Source organism: Eupeodes corollae, chromosome 3 (genome assembly GCF_945859685.1).
Source record: "Eupeodes corollae chromosome 3, idEupCoro1.1, whole genome shotgun sequence".
Lineage (NCBI taxonomy): Eukaryota > Metazoa > Arthropoda > Insecta > Diptera > Syrphidae > Eupeodes > Eupeodes corollae.
Genome location: NC_079149.1, coordinates 69,219,737 through 69,244,571, shown reverse-complemented (window position 1 = coordinate 69,244,571; position 24,835 = coordinate 69,219,737). Strand labels below are relative to the sequence as shown.

General features: G+C 31.5%; 1 protein-coding gene across 4 annotated transcripts in view; it reads left to right on the top strand.

Moving 5' to 3' along the window:
* Positions 1-24,835, top strand: part of LOC129949023 (diacylglycerol kinase 1) — a 140,498-nt gene that overhangs the window by 13,640 nt on the left and 102,023 nt on the right. For all 4 annotated transcript variants that reach the window (XM_056060218.1, XM_056060215.1, XM_056060217.1 and 1 more), the window contains one exon: positions 22,955-23,026. In XM_056060218.1, the coding sequence (XP_055916193.1) occupies positions 22,960-23,026 (67 nt within the window). In that variant the 5' untranslated portion in view covers positions 22,955-22,959. The remainder of the gene's footprint in view (positions 1-22,954; positions 23,027-24,835) is intronic.

Sequence of the window (24,835 nt, the reverse complement as noted above, 5' to 3'; positions counted from 1 at the left end):
TTATTGAATTAAAAAGACAGTTTCTGAGAATTTTTGATGTAAGACTTACTGTTTCCTACAAAAAATTATGCAACGGAACTGCATACAATATTTATTGGTGGAAAATTTTTAGGAACTAGAATAATTACGCGTAAATGTTATCCTCTAATTAAAACATGTTTTGTATAACTGCTGCACGATACATATATTTTTCTAGATATCATTCCCTAAATCGTTCAAATAAATTTTAGAAAACTGTGTGGCGTTACAGTTTAAAGATTTAAAATAAATAAATAAATTCTTAGAAAAAGACGGACAAGGGACTTGCAACTCTAGAGCATTCTTGTGCAAGCCATGTCAGGAATGAAGGGAACCTACAATTTATATTCCGAAATATTTTTCATGAAAAAAATTACTCACTGTCAACTCACTTCCGTGAAAAAAAAAACCTTTTAATACCACAGCCAGGTATTGAGACCTCTGCGACTACAGTCCTACTCACTAAGAATTTTTAATGACTAATAACTCAAAAAGCAACAATCAGAGTATTTCTTAATAAACAGAATTTAAAAAAAGGGTTGGTGGCCTTACTTCCCCTTGATAGTAAGGGATAAGGCCCAATCGAAAATGTGGGTAAGTCTTACAAATTAAAAAGAAAGATCAAGATTTTGGATTTTAAATGACGAAAATAAATGATAGTCTTTTTTCTGAAAGTCAACTTTATCGATTATTAAAAGTTGTTACAAATTATAGTGTTATGGTGTTTTCAATTTCACCAGTTTTCTTAATGTGACGATATAACCGGACTTTTTAGAAATCCTTTGAAACATGTGCTTGTCGGTCTACCACAATCGCTGTCAATTTAATAAGACAGCTATCACCCATAAGGCAGCATTCTTAAGAGCGACGCATGCGACGGACGGAAAGGACGAAGAATAGCAAAACGAGAAGCTGCTAGGACATTTGTCGTTGTTTGTTCACATATAATGACGAGATCCTATCTGTAACTTCATGTCGTGTAGATGTTGGAATATCTTATACTTTACACACTTGCGAACAATGTATATATCTATGAATGTTTTTTTGGATTCACATTTATGTTTTTATAAATGCAAACAGGGTGTCCCACAGTCCTCCCCACTGATTTTCCTGTGGGTTTTTTTCTGAAAAAAGGAGTGATATAGAAGTTCGAACGAACCTTACATTACCATTATCCTCATAGAAAAGGCTGTTTTTACAGACAAAATTATTACTATATCTTGTTTAGACAATATACAAATCTAAATGGGTCTAAATTTGTCAACATGGACACTAATTTAGGAAAGTTATTATCACAGCCAAATGTCATATTTGATTTTTGTTTATGAATTGAAAAGCTGAAATTAAATCAAATATCAAATAAAAATGTCGATTGATACCGCAATTGAAGAAAATATAGATTTCTTAGAGGAGTTTAAGTTTTTTGGTGGACTGCAATAGAAAAAGAAAAATATCCAAAATGCTGTTCAATTCATTTGAATTAAGCAACAAGAATTTTTATAAATAATATCGTTTGGATAAAGAAACAGTCACATTTTTTAAATATTATTATTATATTATACACGTATATCCACTTTGAGAAATGACAGCACAAAAAAAAAACAAGTTTGAAAATATAACAGTATTTTTTTGCTTTGACCTGTCATTTGTAGTATAATTGTACAGCCTTAAACTGGTGTTTTACTAAACACATCAGGAAAATTGACTATGAATAAGAGCAAGCCTTAAACTATAGATCAAGAAATCACGTATTTAGCAATTCTCTATGAATATACCCCATTATAGATTGAAAAGTAAACCAGAAAATTACCCTTTTTAGTTTTTCGGAATTACATTACCTTAGTAAACCATATTTTTTCTGTTAAGAATACAGTAAGACACCCTGTAAAAAACCATGTTGTGTTGATTCATACTATATCTATATCTATTCAATGAAAGTGAACAAGAATACAAACAATTTAGTTTTTTTTTACAAGGACATGCGTATATAGTAAATAAGTATTTGTTGAAAATAGACTTCAAAACAATCCCCATCGCAGCCAAGCCCAGGATCAGGATAACTTGCATTTGAATGGTGGAATATTTATTGATTTGATTTTAGATTTTTATTCAATATTTGTGTACATGTGCCAATAAGAGTCTATAAATTGACATTTTCTGTTTTCAACTACAATATCAACAGCAGTTCAGAAAAATAAATAGATTTCAATATTTATTATATTATACACACATAATGTATATTTTTCATTTATGCTTACATAATTTTGTATACGTAACGAGTAGAATGTCATCTGTACATATTAAATTGGAATAGTAGTTTGGCTAAGTCTTTATTTTATATTTATTCATGTCATGGATCAAGGATCCCCAAAATTAAATAGTGAGACTTGATCATATTATTCTCATGCTTATCAAAGAAGAGTGTCTTACAAGTTACAACTGAAGATTTCAGTACTTCATAGTTATTTTAAAAGTAAATGGCTTATAAAGTAAATTTCCAAACTTAACTAATTTTGTATGAGGGTTAAATCCATTAGACTTAACGATTAATAATTGAACTGGACAAAAAAATACAGAAACAAGTTATTTCAAAAATTACATATGGGTCTTAAATTATAACTGGGTGCATACAAAATAAAGCAGTGATAAATTGCAAAACCAAAAACATATGCTGCAAGAAATTAAATGCACGACTGGGTCGCACGAACTTGCTCCTGTATGGAAAAAGTCTGTTAAAAAAGTACTTATATAAGATTTTAAAATATACCTGTAAAATAAGTTTGTTTTCAAAGATATAAATGCCATTTGATTGGTTAAAAAAACGAGCGATTCATCCAAAGACACAACTCATCCTTGGACAACTCATCCCGGAAATGAAAAATACTAAACTTGTAAGCATAGTTAACAAAAACAATAGTTTGTGTATTCAACTATGTAGTTCATTCCAAGCTCTTTCCTTTGGATAGCTTTATTTTAATTTCATATAGGAAGAACTAGGATGGAAAATAAATTATCTGAAGATAAGAAAGATGAAGAACATGTGTGCCTATTGGTTGTGTAGTTAGGTAGGTGTCAAAACGAATAAAGAATAGTTCATTTGCATGCTCAGCTTTATGCAGATAGATAAATAAAGATATGTTTATGATGAAAATGAAGGAATGTTATTGGTAGGTAGGAGTTAGTTACTATACAATCCGATCACATTCCTTCTTTCCTACAAGTTTTTAGCGCAAACATGGAGTTATTACGTTCAGTTTATTTTGTTCGTTAAAGTTTTAAAAAACAGGCATACGAACAGTTATAAAACATTGCATATCAAGTGTTGTTTACAGTCAGGCTCTTGTGCGTTCTGGATTTTAGTTATGAAGTAACAATTAGTTGTAGAAGTTGTACGTAAAACAATATTTAGGTGTACGTTGAAAATGTGATTCTAATAGAAAATACATATACTCTTTCTGGCCCGTTTCTATAACTTGTACTAAGTATTTATTCTTTTATTTAGGCGAAGGAAAGTAAAAGAATAATATTTTTAAATCATATATGCAAAGGTACCAAGATAATACTTCTTGATAGACACTTTAAAATAGATTGTTGATTAAATATATCATATTCGTTAATCCGATGCAGTAGCGCTACACGGCCGTCTTTGGTATTTAAAAAAGTTAAAGTTATAATTATAAAAATACCTAAATATATACCAAATGCATTAATTTCGATAAAAGATAAGAATTATATTAAAATGTTGGAAAAATAATTCGCTTTTTCGGGCTCATGCATAGGATTTGATCCGGGGAGTTGGGAGGCGGTTACATTTAATACAATTAACATAATTTTTAAAAAAACTATTTTAAGATTTAAAATTTTACCTAAAAAATAAGTTTGTCTTCAAAATTTTAAATGCCATTTTAGAATTCAAAACTTCCTTGATTTTTCAAATTGTTGTTTGAAAATCGTTGAGAGTTTTTTTTATTAATTTTGTATATATAACATTTTTCAATTTAGCTCTAAAAATGCAATTGTTAAGTGATTATTAATATACATTTGAATTTCGTAAAAAATGTTGACCTGTTTATGAGATATAGAATTTTGAAAAAAAAATTCAAATTTTTTTTAAAAAATCCAACCAAAAAATGCTCTTTTGATAATCAAATATTGCTAACGCAATATAAGAGCTTATTCGAAAAAAAAAATATTGAAAAATTTTAAAACAAAATAACGGTTCTATGAGCTGTACCTTTCCTGAGCAATACAAACATATTTTTTTCTTATTAAAAGAAGCCACGTTAAAAAATAAAATTTTAAAGAAAATTTAAAAAATCGATCGGTTTTGGTTTTTGCGAAAATTCGAATTTTCGTTTTTTGACCAAAAAAATCTGTTAGTTTTGATCTTAAAAAAAAATGAAGAAACGCCTAACGCGAATCTGCTCAAAACCTTAACTTCCAAGTTTGAACTCAATCGACCCAATGGTTTAGACTTTAGGCTGTAGGAGCGTGGCACAGTGTGGTATTTTGACCTGAAACGTGGCCATAAATCAATTTTGTCAACTTTCACTCTCAGTATTAAGCATGTGTTCCATTACAGATAGATATCCAAGCTACTGTTTAGTGAAGTCGATCTATGAATTAGTCACCCCCGATCGCGACACCATCAGTTGCAACTTCCACTTTTTGATTAAGCACGAGTTTGTTTGCGATTTAAAAAAACGTGTATTTTCTAAGTGTTTTTTTTTTTATCTTAAAAGTGACTTTTGTGAAAAAATTTGATATGGATATCGTAAATCAAGGTATGTACAATATTTTAAGCAATGAAATTTGTATATATTCCACTTAAGTTCTTCATATCGATGAGTTAAAGAATGTACTCACACAATTTGCACCTTTTCCGTTGTTTTTACCAAACATTAGTGATTTTGAATATTGGCAACACCCCGTAACAAAGTTTTTCATGTACATATATTATTTAATTTCTGGGTATGCGTCAAGACAAGGTGAAATGGTTATTTTCTGATGATCCCAACCATTACATCGGGGCGAAACGCATATATAAACACCTATGCTGGTTTATTTTTATTTTCATTTTCATGATTTTAAATCATATTTATTAAAATATGTAGAACAATCCTGCATTTCAGAACCATTCCCAGGTTTTCACCTAAGAAAAAACAAAGCATTTGGAAAAAACTCCTTTCAAGCGGCAATAACTATACATTTTTTATATTTTTCCAGATGACTCTAATTCCCCCTTGTCTTTGACCAGGAAACAGCTCCATGAGTTGGTAGGAGGAAGCTCACAAAGACTCCTTGACACTTGATAGTAAACTTAAAGATTTGAATAACAAATGTATGGATATCACAAACTGCCCCCCAGAGAAAACAAATGAACTTACAAAAATTATCAAGGCGTTCAAAGCAAACTATAAACGGAGAAGGCAACTCTGCAACTGCACAGAAAAGCGTTTCTTGAAGAATGAATAGTGGCTTAGCGAAGAAGTAACACTACCTGTTGTCATACTTCCCGGAAAGTCTAAAGGACACCCAAGCAAAGAGTTGGAGGAATTAAGTGACCGAACAAAACGTCGAAAAACAGAGGAACTTCGAAAGAAAGCCTTTTGATGAACTGACATGCGCTGCGGAGCACAGATGAGTCAACGAGCAGTAGGAAATGCTGACTTCGCAAAAGTGATGGAGGTTGCGACTGAAACTGTATGAAGTTCCAGAAAGCAGCTGCGATTGGAAGTAAAACCCTGAAAACTGAGAAACACACTCCTGAAACCGCTTTGAGGATATTCGTCGAATTTAATTTAACTGCTAGTCAATGCGAAGTGATTCATCAGCAAACAAAGATATATATCCGTGCTATACCTAGGTATATACTCGTAAAGCTAAACAAGATTTTAATCCACTCTACCATTGCCATATCCTATGCATTATTGCCAATCGGCCAATTGTCCGAAGAAGCTGCTGAAGCTAGAAATAAGCATTTCCGCCCATACCTGTAAAACTTTTCACGAAAATTCTCCAGGGCTGCATGCAACGAGGATGTGTTTAACTGGCTTTGTTGACGTCAGACCCTTATCTCAGTAGTTTAAGCACAAGCGAGACAAAAAAACAATCGTTTTCAAAGGAGGCTCTCGAATTTTTAATTGCAAATACCAATGATGAAGATGTTAATGATAAAAGATAAAGAATTAATAATAAAATAAAAACTATAAAATTAAATTAATCCTGGTCATTTTTTATTACTTGCTATAAAACAAAAATTGCTTAAGGAAAAACAAAAAAGGATTAATCTGTTTATTCAATAATTGACCTGTACTCATAAAATATACAACTAATCCACATCTCGCATTCTTCGTATTTTGGATTAAGAGGGTCGCAGGTATTTAAGGCTTGGTTACCTGTATACTGTGACATACAATTTTGGAATGAAAGTTGAATACCATGATTAAGATAATTTCACTCATAAAAAAGAAAAAAAGGAATTTTCTAGGAAAAAGTATCTTTCAGTTTTTTCTGATTTCTTATAAACTATGACGTTTATCGGAATGAGGTTTTTTTGTATGTGACTAAAATATATCAGATCATTGAATATTGACAGAAAAATGTTCTTGATAAACACATTTTTTTTTAATAAATTAAAAACCGAATAAGATTTTTTTTCTAAATTTCAACTTTAAAATTTAATTTCTCAAAAACTATTTAATTTAACCACTTAATTCAAAAAACAAAACAAAGAATAAAATATTAGCTTTACAAATTATAGCGCAATGTAGTACGTACTTATTTTGATTTTTAATATTTTTTTTTCTTTGGGCTAATCGGGATGAGCATTTAAGTGGATTTTACTGTACCTAAAAAATTAAAACTTATAAAAGTGTGTCCAAATATTTTTGGCGGCCAGGTTTTCGACCAAAATACCGCACTGTGAGTGGACAGACAGACAAAACAAACCCAACAGAATCGCGGGACCCACTTTTTACTACTTCTTTACCATCGTAATGTCATATTAGATTAAAATCTCGAGTTCGAAATAATCTTAAAAATAAATAAAATGAATGGCTTCTTTTCTCCAAACAAAGATAATTTACTCAAATATTCAAAATTTTTTGAAATTATATTCCAATCAAATTACAATGAGTACATAAGTTCATATTTATAAGCCATATTACAGCATTCTTCAGCCATGTATTTTATTCTAATCCAATTAATACCTGTGCATATCCTTCACAGGGATGAAAACTTAAAACAAAAAATGTTTATCATACGCCACTTTAAATTTTTTTAATGATTTTCCATTTAAAATTACAAAAGTTTTATATTTTATTTTATTTTTTATTCTGAATGTCATGTACTTGTGCAAGACACGAAATAGGTACATCATCAGGAAAAAAGGGGTCATTGCCATGAAATAAATTATACCTTGCCTTCTGTATTCAAACCAAAATATTTGTTGTGCATTCTGAAAATTCTTAATAATTTAATTGATGTCACTTCACAGTTGAATGCGAACATAGTCAAATCGTTTTTGCCCGAAATGACTTTGTCCTTTGCCACTGTAATTGCTCTTCGTGAGCAAACATTATTTTTAAAGAGATATACTTCAAGACTTATTTATTATCGTATCTTATACTGTAAATGGAAGGAAATGGTTTTCGCAATTTAATTGAATCAATGACATATTGAAGCTAACACTTCAAAAGTGTTATTAAGTTTACCGGATAAACATTTATTAACAGGCTCAAATGAAATAAACATCCTATAAGCCATTAGAATCCGGGGTGTGCTATTGATGTGTCACTGTTATATTCGCTGCTGGCAATCATAGTGGACACAGCATACGCAAAGTGTAGTCCGAAAGGTCAGATATAAATGTTATTTTTAATGATGATATATCATTAAAAGTTTTATTGCAAGGCAAACACTTCGAATTAAAATGGAAAATGTTTTTTACTGGCTTGGTAAATACGGTGGTAATTATTATTGGCATTGATTATGATGGTGTTGATTAAATGTAGAACAGATGGAGTAGATGCAAGTTGTTCTTGGGGACAGAGAATTTAATCGCATTCATTTCGATTATGAGTGTGATAAAAAGATGCTGAATCAATGTTTTATTCATTTTGTTCATGATCTATGTAGAGAATAATGAACATAATATTCTTAATTACGTGAGGAGTTCAAAATGATGTTAATTTGATCTATAAAGTAATGTGAAATAATAAAGGGAAATCTTTTAAGCATAAAAGCTATATGCAGTCAAACTTCTTGATAACGAACTTCCTTATACCGTAATTGTCTTAAGCGATTGTTTCCTCAAGAAATAGGACATACCAATAATGTTCTTTAAAACTAAATTCTCTATAGCGAAATGCTCTTTATAAGGAATTAATTGTTTTGGACTGAAATCAATTTTCAAATTTGAAATTTAAAATAGTTTAAATAAAAGCTAGGCTTGGTACATTGATGAAGACTAAGTTCCATTATCAACGATAAAATCGGTAATAACGGTTTCGCAAATGTAATGAAATACCTGCAGAGTTAATAAAAAATAAATTTTCTATATAACTATTTAAAAAAAAAGAGGCTGGGATGTGACCTACACCGATAACTTCCATTCCTTCTGTAGATTCGTCTTGCTTAAAATGTTTTTAGATTTTCGTGTTTTGTTAAAAAATTATCAATTGAATAATTCTCGAAAAAGTTAAAATAGTTGATATAGTTTTGATTTCAAATCTATTTTTTTTAACAAGATTTTTTAGTAGTTAACCAATTTTTACCAATTTAAGCAGTATTCCTTATTAATGAAATTTATTTGAAGTCAATACCTTCTAGTGTGCACGTGATATGCAGAATCGAACATCATTTTTACCAAATGTTCGTACTGTTTTTTAAAGATATTATTTTTTTATGAAAAAACGGACTGTTGGATTTTAAACCAATATTTTTAATTTTTAAAAAAATATTTAAGTCGAAAATCAATTGTATTTACTTTTGTTAATTATTTTTTAGATTTTAATTTTTTTGTAAAAAAAAACTCTGAATTCGATTTTTCTTAAATTCTTACTCATTTTTTTAGGCTTTTTTTTTAAATTGTCTTTTTGATTTTTCTCAAAATTTTAGCACATGTTAAAAACATTATTTTTCGTTGCACAAAACATTTTTGGAGATAAAATAGCTTTTTTTTTATTTATAAAAAAACGTTAATTGGATTTTTTTTTATTCAAATAATATGCTTGTTTGGTATCACTTTACAATTTATTATTTATTCGTGAGATATTTAGTGTTAACCAAAGATTTCATTATTTTGAAACTGCTACGCAATTTCCTTGAGAGCCCTGCATCTTTCTACATTATTATCTGTATAACAAAGATTATTGTAAGTCGACATCTCTACTAGTCCGTGAGCTATGGACGACTCTAAGGACCTCGAAACTACGTGAAATTTCAAAATTTTGAGTTTGCAAAAATCCAACCCATTACAATAACTTCTTATGAGAAGTTAAGACTTCCCTATAACGGAGCAATCCAGTGTTCCTTTAAAGCTTCGATATAAAGAAAAATACAGCCAAACACAGTATTTAAAAAAAAAAATAGCTTTCTTTAACTAGACCATATCTATCGCTGTGTTATGTTTAAAATCTGAAATGCTTAAGTGATTTTTTAATTGGAAAATAAAGTTTATGGGGCATGTAAATAATAAAATAAAAGGTTAACTATCTGAGTTTAAACTCAAACAAATTTGTTAAAAAAACAGAAAGAAAAAACGTTCTAAAAATTGCATTCTGAAAATCTTGTAAATACTGGATAAAGTGTTTTGCTTCCCGTCTTGCGTTTGCTTTGAACTAAGATGGACTGAACCAAGGGCGGATCCAGACTTTTATCAGGGTGGGTGACGAATTTTTACTTACCGCTTAAAAATGTTCTTTAAAGGAGGCTTACAAAATTTAAATAACATAATGTGCATCTTAACCTTAAATGTACACATTTCAAGGGGTAAGGTAAAAACTTTAGTTATTTAATTATTTTAGAACGCTATTGTCCAGCAGTAGAAGTACCCGTGACATGATGGTTAGAGCGTTGGACTATCATGCAAAGGGTCTTGGGTGCAATCCCTGCCTGTGCCACCTTAATTTATAAAAAAAAATAATTTTCGCGGGTACAGCCTCTTGCGAGGAATTGACAAATTCTCCAAGAGTAACTCTTGTCATGAAAAAGTGCTTTCTCAAATTAACCGTTCGGATTCGGCCTAAAATTATAGGTTCCTTCCATTCCTGACAACAGTACTCGCACACAGGAATGGTTGAGAGTTGTAAGTCACTAGGCCCTGGTTCACAACGGACTTTAGCGCCAACCAATTTATTTATATTGTCCAGCAAGGTATAGTCTAGCTATTTAATTTAGTAGACTTTCTTCATTTAAAAGCATTCCAAGATTCTAACAGTTTTCTAAATATGCCATATTTAAGAGCAAAACACAATAGTTTAGAGGGTTTTTATTGCTTTCATGGAAAAATGTACGAAACTGTTTGGAACTTTGCTTTCTTTCAAAAAGAACATATTCTTTTTTGTTGCCATTTATATTATTGCCAAAAACGCTACAAAAATTCCAAAACCCAGAAAATGAGAAAGAATCTGTAGTTTTTTCGGTCTCAATTTTCGGGAGTCTATTAGTACTTTCGCTATCAGTCTGCTTACTCGTAGATTGGAGCTGATGTTTGAAAATATTTTAATCTTAAAGGAGTCAACAAAACTTTTAAATTGTAGAGAGAAAAATGTTTGGCTCTTGAATTTAAGGAAATAAGTGCATTTAAGTATATAATTTCTCTGAACAAACTAAGGTAAACAAATAAGCTGGGAAGAAACTTTTGTGTGGCAGTCACAAATCACACGTTTCAGAATATCTTTTCACTTCAGTTCTCAAGAGATTCAAAGCTTTTATATTAATAGATATGAATGTGCATTGTGTTTTCAATTAGCCATTAGTTTAACAAATGTGTCACTTTTGCTGGTTTCGGAAAATGTACATACTTGAAGTTCGTGCTTAAATCTCAGTTCTAGAACATCTAAAAATTCACTTCAAAATATAGATATCTTTAATTTTTTACGATCTTAAAAGTTTTATAAAGAAAGACAACATTATTCAAATCTGTTACTTAAAATTTGTATGAGGACTGCTGTTTTTTAGTATTAAAAAATGAAAAAAAAAGCCTTAAGTTAATTGGCTTAAAAGTTTTTGAGTTTTCTACCATTTTAATGTCATGTTTGATTCGAAATTTTCTACGAATGCAATAGTTGCCATATATATAATTCCTATGTGTGGCAAGTACCAATCACTTAAATGTTCACTATTCATGTACAGTGCATGCAAAACATAAGATGCAATCGAAGGCTAGTTTCAGGAATTTAAAGACAACTTAATATAAAATTGAAGACCTCATATTTAAGGTTTCTTCTTAAAAACCTGAATTTGAGCTCTTTTTCTTGGAAACAAATTTTATTAAAATAATTTAAAGCCTCATTTAAGTTACAGAAATTTTAAATGTTTTTGACAGAAAATCACTTTTTGGTTAATGTCATTAAACTACTACCTAATCTTTACTTATACAACCTAACTGTATAAACTTTATGGCTCATATGGCCCCCCCCCACGGGATCGTCCATTGGTCAAAATTTGATGAATTTTCGCAATTTAGTTTTCATATACAAAAAATAAATAATTCAAAATATAATTGCGGTTATATCCATTAACTCAATACGATTAGTTTTGAATTGAAGGGAATTCCTACAAAAAGACAAACAAATTATATCACAGTGAGGGTCATGACCCCTACGATCCCCCCTCTGGATCCGCTACTGGACTGAACCAGCAAACTTTGAACCGCCTCCTCCTGTTGGAATCGTACAATAAATTAAGTGATACTTGTTGGCTGAATTAAATGTATTATAATATTAATATTATTCAAAAAGATAATATACAATGTATTTCGATTAACGGTTAACATTGTTACTAATATTAGCTTTATTTTAAAAATTATTTTTACTTAGATAATTATTTGAATTTTTTTAATTTTAATGAGAATAACTTGGATTTTGGATATATCCACTAAAACATTTGTACACAGAAACTTTTGTGTAGGTATATTTTTTATTGAAGTGGAATACTTATTCCTAACACTTTTAGTGCAGGAAAGTATTTGAATATTTAAAATATTAAGAAATGTGACATAGGCGAAAAAGAGAAGAAATTTCATCTGAAATAAATCTGGTCCATCAAAACCGTGGGGTATTTTTTCAAACTAAACTACTGCTGATGTTCATTTTTCTTTCGTATTTCGAAAGACGCGTGATGTTCTTCAATAACCTGTTTACTTCGGCAGACTTTTATTGAATTTTATATGACTCCATCATATAAATATCTGAATTTCTTTCCCAGGATGTACGGTATCAACAACGTCACGAAAGGAAATTCAAATAATTTTACGATCAAAAATGGGCCAAACAAAATTACGTACGCATGTTTTGCCTTAATCTTTTTCTATATTAAAAAGTTTGTATACATGTACATAAGATGGAGTAGTTATAGACCATGGCATATATTTGTACTTGAGCGTTTCATCTTATTTCATATAAACATCAGGTGTTGAATTTTTATCTCATTACAATTTCTTAGATGTATTTTTAACTCACTGAAGATTGTTGATATTTTGTGTGGATCATGCTACATACCGGCTAAATTTATGGTGATTAAGTTTCGCACATCTGCATTCGATTTGTTTGAAGACTTGTATTGTTTGTATTAAAAAGTTAAATCTTTTGAAACGCTATTGACAGACATGTGCCATTTAAGAACATGCCTTGTTTTCAAAGATAAAAGAACATTATTCTCGTTCAATGTTCTGGAAAATCATCAGTTTACAATATCACTGCACTATCCACTCTTTAATAGTGATGAATTAGGTTTACGTATTTAAAAAGAAATGTATTTAAGAAAATAATAGATTAACAACGTGTAAGCAGTAGTTTGGTATGATTACTCAATATTAAATAAAATAATAATTCGAAAAAGTACAAAACAGTGTATATCATTTAAACTCTCACTACACGAAATCAAATTACTCCCATAAAAGCTTTCAGTGAAACTTAGTTCATCATCTTCGAATGAAGAATTCAGTTTTGACTCGTTATCATTAACATTTTATCTCATTCACAAATTTTTGGAAAAACGCCCGACATTAATTTGCTGGTTCAAATTGAAAAAAAAAAACAAGGAAAATAAGCCCGAAAAGTTAGAAATCGTGATAGGCAGGAAAGTGAAGAAAGCCAGAAAACAACACGTTAGGCTATAGAAAAGCCTTTTTTCCAATCTCAGCGTATAACTTTAAAAACTGTTATTATGATCTGATAATAAGAAGAAAATATGAAATGATATTGGTTTGAAAATAATGGGTGGAGCACGCAAATGGGGACCCCAACCAACTTGTCTCGCGAAATTGGGGACAGCTTTGGCTGCACCTTAAGTATGTAAGTAAGTAAGTATGGGAAATAGATGAATGAATATGCTTAATGAAAATTGAAATTATATTGATTATAAGCTTACAACGGAAAAAGTCGAGGAAAAGACTGAATTTTTAAGAACCTTTTATAAGCCTCAACGGTTTTGTGTAAATATGTATTATGTTATAAATTATTATAATAAACATTCCACATTTAAATGCACATAATACATCATTGGCCAATAAACGGTTTCGATCAATATGTTTTGCTCAGTTATACCTGAAAATTATATTTTATACTAGCTTTTACGTGCGACTTCATCGACATTAGAGAGTTTTTTTGGATAGTAGGATAAAAAAAACCTGAGCTTTTTTGTACTTATGTTTGAATTATGCCGAGATGGGATGAAGCCATACTAAGTGTGATTGTCATAGTTTAGGTTAGGTTAATACATTTTAAGAAGAAGATAGGTTGCTGCAATATATTTTTATATACGATGTTTTTTGTTTTTGCTTTCTTGCCCAGAACGTAAAGATCTTTTGGGTTTAAGACTCGTGAGCACGCTACATATAATTGTCCATGGGAAAAACAGTTTTTATCCAAATTTACATCTGCAGCTTTCAGCGTTTGCGCCCCTGAGCTTTATTTATTGTTATTGCAAATGCTGCTTTTAAAGGAAACTGCAGTCATGATTATAGCTTTTATAACATTTCGTCCTAGATGAGTAATCTGTAGCCGTGTACCATTACATAACTTTGGTGTGTCGAGATTTCTTATTATCAGGAGTTATGAAAAGGCACTCCTATAATAATTACAAAGAATTAATAAATCCTATCGGGTATATGATGTTACTTGCTCCGTGTCCACTCGACGATATCTCACTCAACGTCCCACATAATTTGTTAGTTTCTCTGGCTAGCTATCACATTAGTTGGAGCTAAAATTTCCCTCTAACACAACCACTCCCGATTGGCCATATTTATATGCATCTGTGCTACAGAAAATTTAACAGAATTCATGACTCAACGTAATCGCGCCGTTACATAGTCTGTTGGCATACAGTCTTCTACGATTTTTAGAAGAGCAGCGGCATATTATGCTGCTTCAGAATCATTGTGTAGCTGTACTCGCATATTCGTAGTCAGACAAAACTTTTTTACATGTACCCATAACACAGATGCCTTTAAACATGCGTTTATTTCATCTACCGGTGTACCTTCTGCCTTAAGTCGCCTGCTAAGAGAACCACCATCCCTCCCATGTTAATCCGGTTATTCTTGATGTCTTTCAGTGTACGATCCAGTGCTTCAACTGCTTTTTTGTGGGATATTGTAAGTTCATCCTAAAATAACAATTTACACTGCTGCAACATTCTTCCACGCTCACTACTTTTGCTGATATTATATACTGGCGTTTCCTCATGAGCTAAGTTCAACTGCAGTTTAAGAACCGAGTGCTCTGTCCGTCCACCACTCCATTGTTTTTCCGAATTTGAGCTAACAATAGATTCAAAAGAAAAGTTTTGTCTCTACCTCCTGGAGTATCTAAAAATAGGAAACCACCTTCTCCGCTGGAAATTTTGCATAAATGTGTCAAAACTTATTTTTTGTTCTGAATTTAAAAGTGGAACATCCTCGTTGTTTTCCCGTAATACCAATTTTATCAAAATATTATTCAAATCTTTTTTAATTTAGGAGTGAAAGCGATTAGATTCCTCGGAAAGTAATGCATATGAAAGCGTTTATTTTCCGAGGTCAAAAGTACCTCATGTGCTTTCTTAAGTCTCAAACTATCTCGCTACCAAATTTCATTTAAACATGTTCAGTAGTTTAGGCGCAAAAGTGATCCGCCCACCTGAATTTTTCCATGGGAATGCGTCATTTTCCCGGGGTAAAAGTTATCCTATGTCCCCTCTGGGTTATCAAAATATCTCCTTACCAAATTTTCATGCAAATTGTTTCAGTAGCTTAGGCGTGATTGAGTAACAGACAGACAGAGTTACTTTCGATTTTATGATATTAGTATGGGTTGTAAATCAAATTTCGTAAATAAGAAAGCACAGTACTAAGATATTTTCTTTTTCAAAAATTGTAATTACAATGAGCCATTTGTAATGTACCCGTCCCCGTGCAAAAACTTCCGCTACCAAATTTTGTTTCAAAGTTCCACATTATTAAAACGTATCGAGTTTTCTATAGTTACGGTAAGTTTTTCTTGTCTTTCATTTTTCGTCACAAATTAATCTTAATCATGGAAACACTTGGCCTTGTTTCCATTTTCAGGATGCGAAGACCAAAAATTTGCCGCTCCAAAGTTTTTCCTAATCAATTTATAAACCCTGTGGCTGCATATCTACCAAATGCAACCTTCATGCAAATTATCTTAAATCACTAAATTGTGCCTCCCTTCATAAAACTAAGTACCAGAAGCCTTGTTTTTCATCCTGGTTCCTCTTTTGAAGGTTGGTTAAATTTTAAGAGCCGATGTCGAATGTAAACTACACCTAAAAGTCAAGTTTTTTTCTGAATTTCATTTGCCATTTCTCAATTTCAGACTACTGAATTTGAATCATAGAAAGATAAACAATCGAGCAACTCAATAAAGTTATTCAGGCTTATTATAAATTTAAAATTTAATCGCCCAAAGATAATCGGAAAAATCGTCCAAAAGACCAAACCTAATCTGCTGCTTAACTAGTTGTCGTGCCTAACAATTGTACCTATCACGCTCGTCGTTGATGAACTTTATGCATAAAGGCTTTAATTTACACACTTATAAGATGCAATTGACTCAAGTATTAAAGCCCTTTAATCAGGGCCCGATTGAGAGGAGTGCAATCGAGGTGGAAGCCCCGGGGCCTCCACTAGTAAACATCTTTTCCTTTGATACGTAAATCGGCTGTTCAATTCTTTGATTTTGTGCAGAACTTAAACACGTTTTTCACAGCCAGCACAAAGCGGCATCGACTTCTGATTGAGATATTATCGTAAAAGAAAAGCGGCCAGTTTTTATACTTAAAAAAGCTCAGCGACACTCGTTGGTCTTGTCGATCTGAAGCTACGAAAGCCCTGAAAGATTGCATGCCTATGAATCTGTAAGTTCGACATTTGGATTCCTGAATCACATCGAGAAGATGGATGCTAAAAATTTGCACGCTTCAACGGAGGAATTGATAAAAATGTGTATCCGGAAGATTGAGCGCCTAGTCCTGGTAATGAATTGGTTCATTGATTGACTCATACAAAAAGGAAAAGAACTGTGGAATAGATCAATAGCCGGAACTATTTTACTACCAAATTCTCGAAAATCTAAATTTAAGAGCTACATTCCTAAACCTCGAAGTTTCATTGAGAATGTATTTAGTTTCGATTGTAACAATTTGCACTGGAGAGCGCTCATTTTCAAAAATGAGAATTATAAAAAATAGGCTTCGAGCCACGATGGGACTTAAACGTCTATTGAAGCTTTCTTTCCTGAGCATTGAAAGCGATCTACTCCGAGAATTGTATTTCAACGAAATCATCAACGATTTTTTGCCTAAAAAGATCGCAAGGTTCCGTTCGTCAAACCTAAAATTTAATTTCAGAAAATTAGTTTGTCCGTTTATATTTATTCATGTGTTTAAGGATCCTACTTGGTTTCACAATAAATTATTATTTGAAAAATTCGAGTGAAAAAAAATGGTTTACTTTATTTTGTAAATAAGTTGGGTCGAGGGGGTCTGCACTCCTTTCCTCCGAGGCCTCTGCACCTGTAAATCCGGCCTTGCTCTTGACCATTTTAGACGACGTCAATGATCAGAATGTTAAGAAATGTCAATGTTAGATGATCAATTTTTGAAGAAAATCATCTTCAATGATGAAAAACATTTTCAGCTCAGTGGATTCTTCAATAAACAGAATCGTCGTATTCGAGCGAATGATAATTCAAGAGTGACTGTGTGGTGCGGTTTATTGGCTGGTGGTACTGTGAATAGTGTTCACTATCGTGAGATGATAACGAACTTTGTATGGCCGAATCGAAATACATGGATGTGGACAAAATGTGGTTTAAATAGGACGGCACCACTTGCCACACAGCTAAAGAAACAATAGTTTTATTGTGCCGGAAAAGGGATACTTACTAGCGAAATAATATACATATATGAATATGATATTCTTTCTGTTAAATTATTTCTTAAAACTGAGTGAGTTTTATTTAATCATGAACAGAATATAAACCCAACCAAAACAAAAATAACGTACAGCCAGAAATAAAATTATAAGTTATTATAATCTATCCCATTTTTTCCGAGTTTGTACTTAAAAAAAAAGATTTGATTTACTGCAGTGTCACTTTCAAAATAGTTTCTCCAATTAATTTAAAGTGTCAAAGTTGTCAATTAAGGCAACAAATCCACTTTATTTTATTTATTTGAAAAATAACCAATAAACTAGACAGCAAAACTTTGTTTGGCTCCTTTTTTATTTTATGTTGTATATCTATGTTGGTTATTATTATTTTTTTCTATTTAAAACAAGCTTTTTGGATTTAAATAAAAGTAAAGAGAAACAATTCAAAGCAAACAGAACAGTAACTTTTTCATCAATTAGCTTTAAATGAATCTAACTTTAGATGACCACACACCTATAAATTTTATTAAATGCGTTTACCTCAACTTGTTTACATTATCTTACAAAATTTAAAAGGGATAGACTAAAAAAAGCCCGCGCTTTATAAAAACAAAACAATATAGCCACCAAAAAATAAACAAACCATCCTTAAGCTATATTCACTAGACACACATATAAGTATTCTATATCTAAAACGTGACAAGTGAAATTACTTTTTGACGTCAGCTGAAGATAGCTTCCACGTAAATCTCCCTCTCAACGCAACAGAATCAGAATTTCAGCATCAGCTAGGAGTATTGCGATGTGAACACTTTTCTTTTTAAAACTACTCAATCAAATTTATTCTCTTGTCATGGTAGTTGTGGTCATCAAAGGCGTCATCAACGAAAACAAATCACTCGGCTATATCTATATGTGTCTGAGAGTTTACTTTAAATAGGAGAATGCCGCACCATCATATGACGTCAGCAACGTGTCTCTTGCACAATTTTGGCCAAGCTTCACAATCATCTCCTTTTGCTCAATCATTTCACGTTTTTTAAAGATGCTTTTGTAGCGTGTTACTACTTGGTGTATGGGAAAGTATTGGTTTTGTTAAAATTTTGTTTCTCCATTTGGCAATTTTATGAAACCTATTTGATTAACTTTGACCACAAATATAAATTTAGATTGGGTTCAATGACCATAATAAACTTTTACCTAAATACTACAAAGTAATCTACAAATTGGTACCTTTATAACAAGGGCGAACGCAGGTAGGGGCTTCGAGGGATAAACCTACCCCGAAAATATCAGAATATGAGCAGTAATCAAATTTCCATTATTAAAAAAAAAAAAAAAATAGAAATGGTACAAAATTAATTTCCAACTCAAGTTCTTAAACTAAGTTAAACGAAAATTCGCTACGGTGATAGAAATTGTGCACAAAACACAAAAACGCTAAATCAGAACAATAAATGTCTGTCATTCATACTAACAATTAAAATGAAGGGTTTTTAACTTTTTGTATGAAGCTAAGTATTATTATTAACACAGAGATGCTCTCTTTCGCCATGTTTCTTATGGCTGAAAATAAAAAATTGAAAACACAAAATATCCTTGTTGTACTCGTTATTGAAACGATCTCACGGCCACTTATAACACATTTAAATATCAAAACACCGACAAAATTTGTCGGTTTATTTATGTTAGTTTAAACTGTAAATTAAAAAAAAAATCTTTTAACTTAGTTTTTTTTTTCACTTCTTAAATTGTGACACAAAAATATTGTAAAACAAAAACACCAACGCTGTTTGTCTTTGTCGCGTTTTCTCCCTATTTTTCAAGAAAAAAAAATCAAATTAATACGAAAGTTACGTGATGTCTCCATACCTTAATATAAAACACAAATGCGGCATATTCATTATTCATAGTCATATTTTAAACCCGATTCTATTTAAACTGGAGTCTAAATTTAACATATGGGTTAGACACAGCTGCAATTCATGCATACAATTTTTAAACATTTCACTTAAACCTATACAAAATGGCTTGTAGAGGGTACAAAATAAATTGCATTAGCTGGAGGGCCAACATCTTTGAAACCTTTTAAACTATTTTATTTGCTGTTAGTTGAGACATTTTATGAAGTCGGGCTGGTGGTTTTAAGGCTTGGAAGCACACAGATATAAGCAAACATTTCATTGAATTTCGATCTGCAATATTTAGAAGGTCAATCATAAACTTGACAGTTTTTTTTTCTCAAATCGATACCTTTCATACAAATCGTATTTATCTATTTCAAAGGGGTCCAATCGGCTTAAGTAGAGATTTCGTTTTTTGTTAGCTAGTAAAATATCAAAATATTTATATATGCTTAAGTCTTTTGACATTTTAATTTTTGTTTTAAATTTTCAAGTAAAATGTCTCGAAGCTGAATTTACTCAATCAGTTTGTTTATTTTTGACGTTTTATATATATATATATATATGTAGGTTCCGTTTTATCGTTTTAAAATGGGTTAAAATTCTCTAAGAATAACATAAACTGAAGTTTAATTTAGCAAAGACAAAATCAGAACTTATCAAGGAACTATGAATATGAATCTATGTCTTCGGTCTAAAGGTTCGGAACGCGTTCAAAATCATTATTTCTATAGTATTTTCATGGTGAGTTTAAAAAGCACGTGAAAAACAAACAAAAGAGAACTGTGAAAATAGACAAATCTCACCTCAAGTCTTTGTTTCTGTAAATCACATTTAATCATGTGTGAGTTCAGTCTTAGAATGATGGGATCGACAACAGCAACTACGAAATATGGCATACAAACTTATACATGCAAAATAAACATAAAAATTAAGTTTTGGCTATGAAGTCAAAGTCAAGCTGTTTTGTCAATCGTGAAAGAAAGTCATATTTGCATATGTATATGTAAATTTTATTCATACATGTAGGTATTTATTCTTAGTGTAAATAGTGCCAAAAAATACATTTAAAATAAAAAATAATACAATATATATTTTTTGAATAAAATACCGAATAGCTCCAAAGAACAAGTTCATGCAACTTCATCGTGCATTAAAAATATATATCGTTTAAAAAACGTCTGTTCGGGTAACTCATAGATTGATTTGTTTTTTTTTTTTTTTTTTTTTGAGAAAAATGATAAACCTAAAACATTCATCAACATTGAGATTCAGAAAAATTTATTTTCAGCGGCCTATTATTATCATCGTTTTTCGATGATTTAATTTACTTTACCGATTAGATTACCTATAGTACAAATGCTTCCCACTGAGAGGAATCGGTTTTTTTGGCTTTGATTTGTTATTATTGGTTTGCTGTTTCTATCGTTTTGTGTGCTGCGATGTTAAGATTTTTGTTTAGGAAATCAATTAAAATTAAAGTATTGTGATTTAATTGATTCAATAATCGGATAATGTTCACTCGATAGTCGAAAAAATTGATTTAAGTTATGGTCAAAAGTTGAGGATCTCAAGGTTGTTTTGATTTTCCCTAAAATATTGGCCACCTTACACAATTATTTTAACCTTTGTTCAGGGCTAAAAACATACAACAGAATGAATTAGCAAACTTGTTAGGTGTAAGAAATTATAAACAAAAAAATATTTCAGAAAACCCATTTTCCTGAAAGTGTGAGAGATAGTATGACGCCCTGCCACTCGTGATGATCAATCATTACAAAATTATTTCTCAAATTTGACATTTACTATTATTCAATGCAAAACAAATTGAGTTGAGATGTCAGGTTGACAATATTTCAAGGGACCAATATTTTGAATGTCAGCTTACTGTACTTGTTGGTAAACAAAAAAAGATACAAAATGTTAGTTGAAGTTGTATTTGAGGATGTTCTGTACATAATAGGCGATGAAGAAGCTATTTGCCTCCGAATTTTAGAAGGTAATTATGATCTATTCTTCAAAACTTCAAAATTGACTTATTTTGTTCTCGTTTTGTAGATGACCAATTTGCTAAGTCTTACCTCCAGCCAAGTGTCCAGCATTCTGAAGATGAAGTTGTTGCACTTTGTGCAAGAGATCCTTATAATTTGAAATTGTTAATAAGCAATTCATTGTAGATATCAAGACTAGTTTGTTCACATTTTATTGGCTATTCTAGTTAAAGTTACCTCTTGAATGGTTTTTAAAGAAGTGTTAGATAACCAAACGGATATATAATGCAACAAAAGTTCTTGCGTTGGTCTCACCATTAAGCTTAAACCTTATCTACTGTGAAGAAACCAACACAAAATCTTACCGAAAAGCAACTTCTGCTCATTCGGAAATGAGATTGAAATTCTTCCAAACTATATATATGTACATAGGTATTGTCCTTGTTTTTGTTAGGTTAGTTTTCTGTTCAACGTAAATCGTTTAAAACCGGAGATTTCGCAAGTTAGTTATTAATCGTATAGAATTCCGATTGAGCTAAGAGGAAATTTTATACAGATTACAGATTAAGGTTATTTCTTATTTTTATTAAATTCTTACGCACCTATCAATTCATCATCGTCCGACAAATCAGTTGAATTATCCATTAAATGTTTAATCTTACAACAATTTTGACTTCGAAGCTTTTAAATGTTTCTCTGCTTTTTGTGAACAGCTGAAAGTTGTTTTTATTTTTTGACAGCTATCTCAATACAGCCATTGGAAAAGTGCAATTTGAATTCCAGTAAGAAACCCTTATCAATGTATCAATTTTAGGGCGAAGAGTTAATGGAAATAATATTTGGTTGGCCCAGTTATAGGGCTTAAAGACACAAATTCCGTTAAATTTGTTGTCGTTTTATCTAATTTTTAAAAAGACATTAAGTCAATGGATAGTAATTAAACCTGAATAAATTCTATGCATTTTATGACCGTTCGTCCAAACTCAAGATTCATGTATATTATTACCACATGCCTTACATATGTCATCCCATTATAGTTATATAATTATATAATTATATAAAAATATATAAATATTAGATCTATAAAAAAAGTTATAAATCTATGTATTTTGTTCAAACTTAATACCTATGTTTTCATATAAAATGATTCCAAATAAGTTCCTATAGTAAAAGATAACCTTTCCCTTCATATTTATTTTTTACTATAGAAATCTTCACACAAAAGCAATAAACTGATTTCAATTGTAAAATGGAAATGAGAAATGGAAAAAGAGTAGAAAATATTCAGAAAATTTAAGTTTGTTTGTAATTTAATGTCTCAGGAATTACTTGCACAGATCCTTACCATCTGCCATTATATTTTATTTATGTGCTGCAATTTCCAATGCAAATTTTATTCATTCGTTTTTTTTTTTTTTTTTTAATTCTCTTTCCAGGAACGATGACCTCACAGAAATGGGAAAAACTGTCACCAAGTGAATTCCAGCACTTACAGGAGCTTGCGTCATGTGAGTTTTTATTTTTACTTCTTAGAATGATTTTATATGAGTTCGATGCAAAGCAATGGGTGTGATTTTTGGCATCTATTAGCATTAAATGAAATATTTGATTTTGAATTACTTCCTCTTTAAAACTGGGCCGATTTTTTATCATTGATTATATAATCAATCTTTTAAAGCTATTATATGTACATATGTATGTTTGGAAATATTATATATTTTTAAATCTTGACGTCGATATCGCATCGCCATCGGGCGTTCGTCGCTACTCGGTCGTCTTGTTCGTCAGACGCAGCATCAGTATGAATCATTTTTCATCTTTCGAGTTATTGCATTTCCTATCGAAATAGGTAGTGAAATGTGTGTTTCCAAATATATTGATTTTCATAGTTTTTTCTTCTAATTTTCCAACAAGAGAGAGCATCTGGTGGATTGAAAATAAAAGCACTTAGGTCTCGAATTGTTGGCTCGTTTTCCTTGTTTACTTGTTGTTGTTATTATGAAGTTTTTTTTTATTGGTTTTCGTTATAATTAAAGTCTTGAGTTTGCTTTAAATTTGTCAAACAAAATATGCCAATATTGAATTTAATTTCGAATGGAACTGTGTGTACATATTGCTGCATACCTATATATAGGTAGGAAAAGATGGTAGTCACAAGCATCCCTTGCTGCTAGGCTCAATTAGCGCTGGAAATCTGAAACAAAAAAATAAAAAAAAATTGTGACGTATTTACATTGATAATATAAAAGCAACTAGAGCCGTTTCGTCACGTTCAGGAAAGTAAATTAGGTATTTTATTTTCATCTCGGAAAGTTCATCAAGACCTTTAACTAATACGTTTCCGAAGCTAAACATTGAACAACTGACCAAGGCACGACATTTACAGTAGAGTCCGTACTACATAGGTTGGCAATATCTTCCAAGATATAATACAGTCCGTTAGACTGTTCCACCTGCGGTATGTTTAGATTCTGCCAGAAAAATTGAGGACATTTTTCCCTTCATAGATAAAAAAAAAAAAATATAAATAGATTCGGTTGTGTAACAGTCCATTGAGAACTATGTCCTAGTAACTTAAAACTTTCAACCATTCCTGGTAGGATGAAGCCTCTCAAGCGTGCAATCTCAAAATACTAGTCGTTCAGATAGAACTCCCCAAAAAATAAATTGTTGGTCGAAGACATAGCTCTGGCAATGTGACCTCGAACGAGTTTTATCACGAAATTGTCAATTCTGTTGATTCGAGGACTGTTGTATTAATGCACGTAAGAAGATTCGGCAGTTCGATACAGCCGGTACAGCATCGTAAAGACCGCCGCTCGAACACCCGAAACTTCTGCATCTGGGAAGGGGCAACGTTGAACCACACAGGACAACCATAAACGATAATCGGACGTATGAAGGGGTGTCAAGCCAATTGCAGCAAGTAAGGGCAGCATTTATATACATATATGTGGAAATATAAATACTGATCTAACCAGATACCGACGAGATCGACGATGAGCAAGTTGTATAAATTCTTGCACGTATCCCTCCTTGCCCTTGCCCAACGGAGCCCGAAACAGACTTCCGGGCATTTATTTTCAGCTTCCATTGGTCGCAATATCGCTAAATCTTGTCGAAATCACGCTGCAAGAGAATTCGAATAACCCTTTCGGAACGTTCTGTACGCAATAAGATCGTCGGCTTACGCAATTGCTTTCGTTAGACTTCCATCAGATCGCTGGAGTAAATGCTGAAGAGAATCGGTTAATTCACTGCTCTCTGTTGAAGACCATTTTTAATAAGGAATGTTGTGTTAGAAGTCACAGTACCAC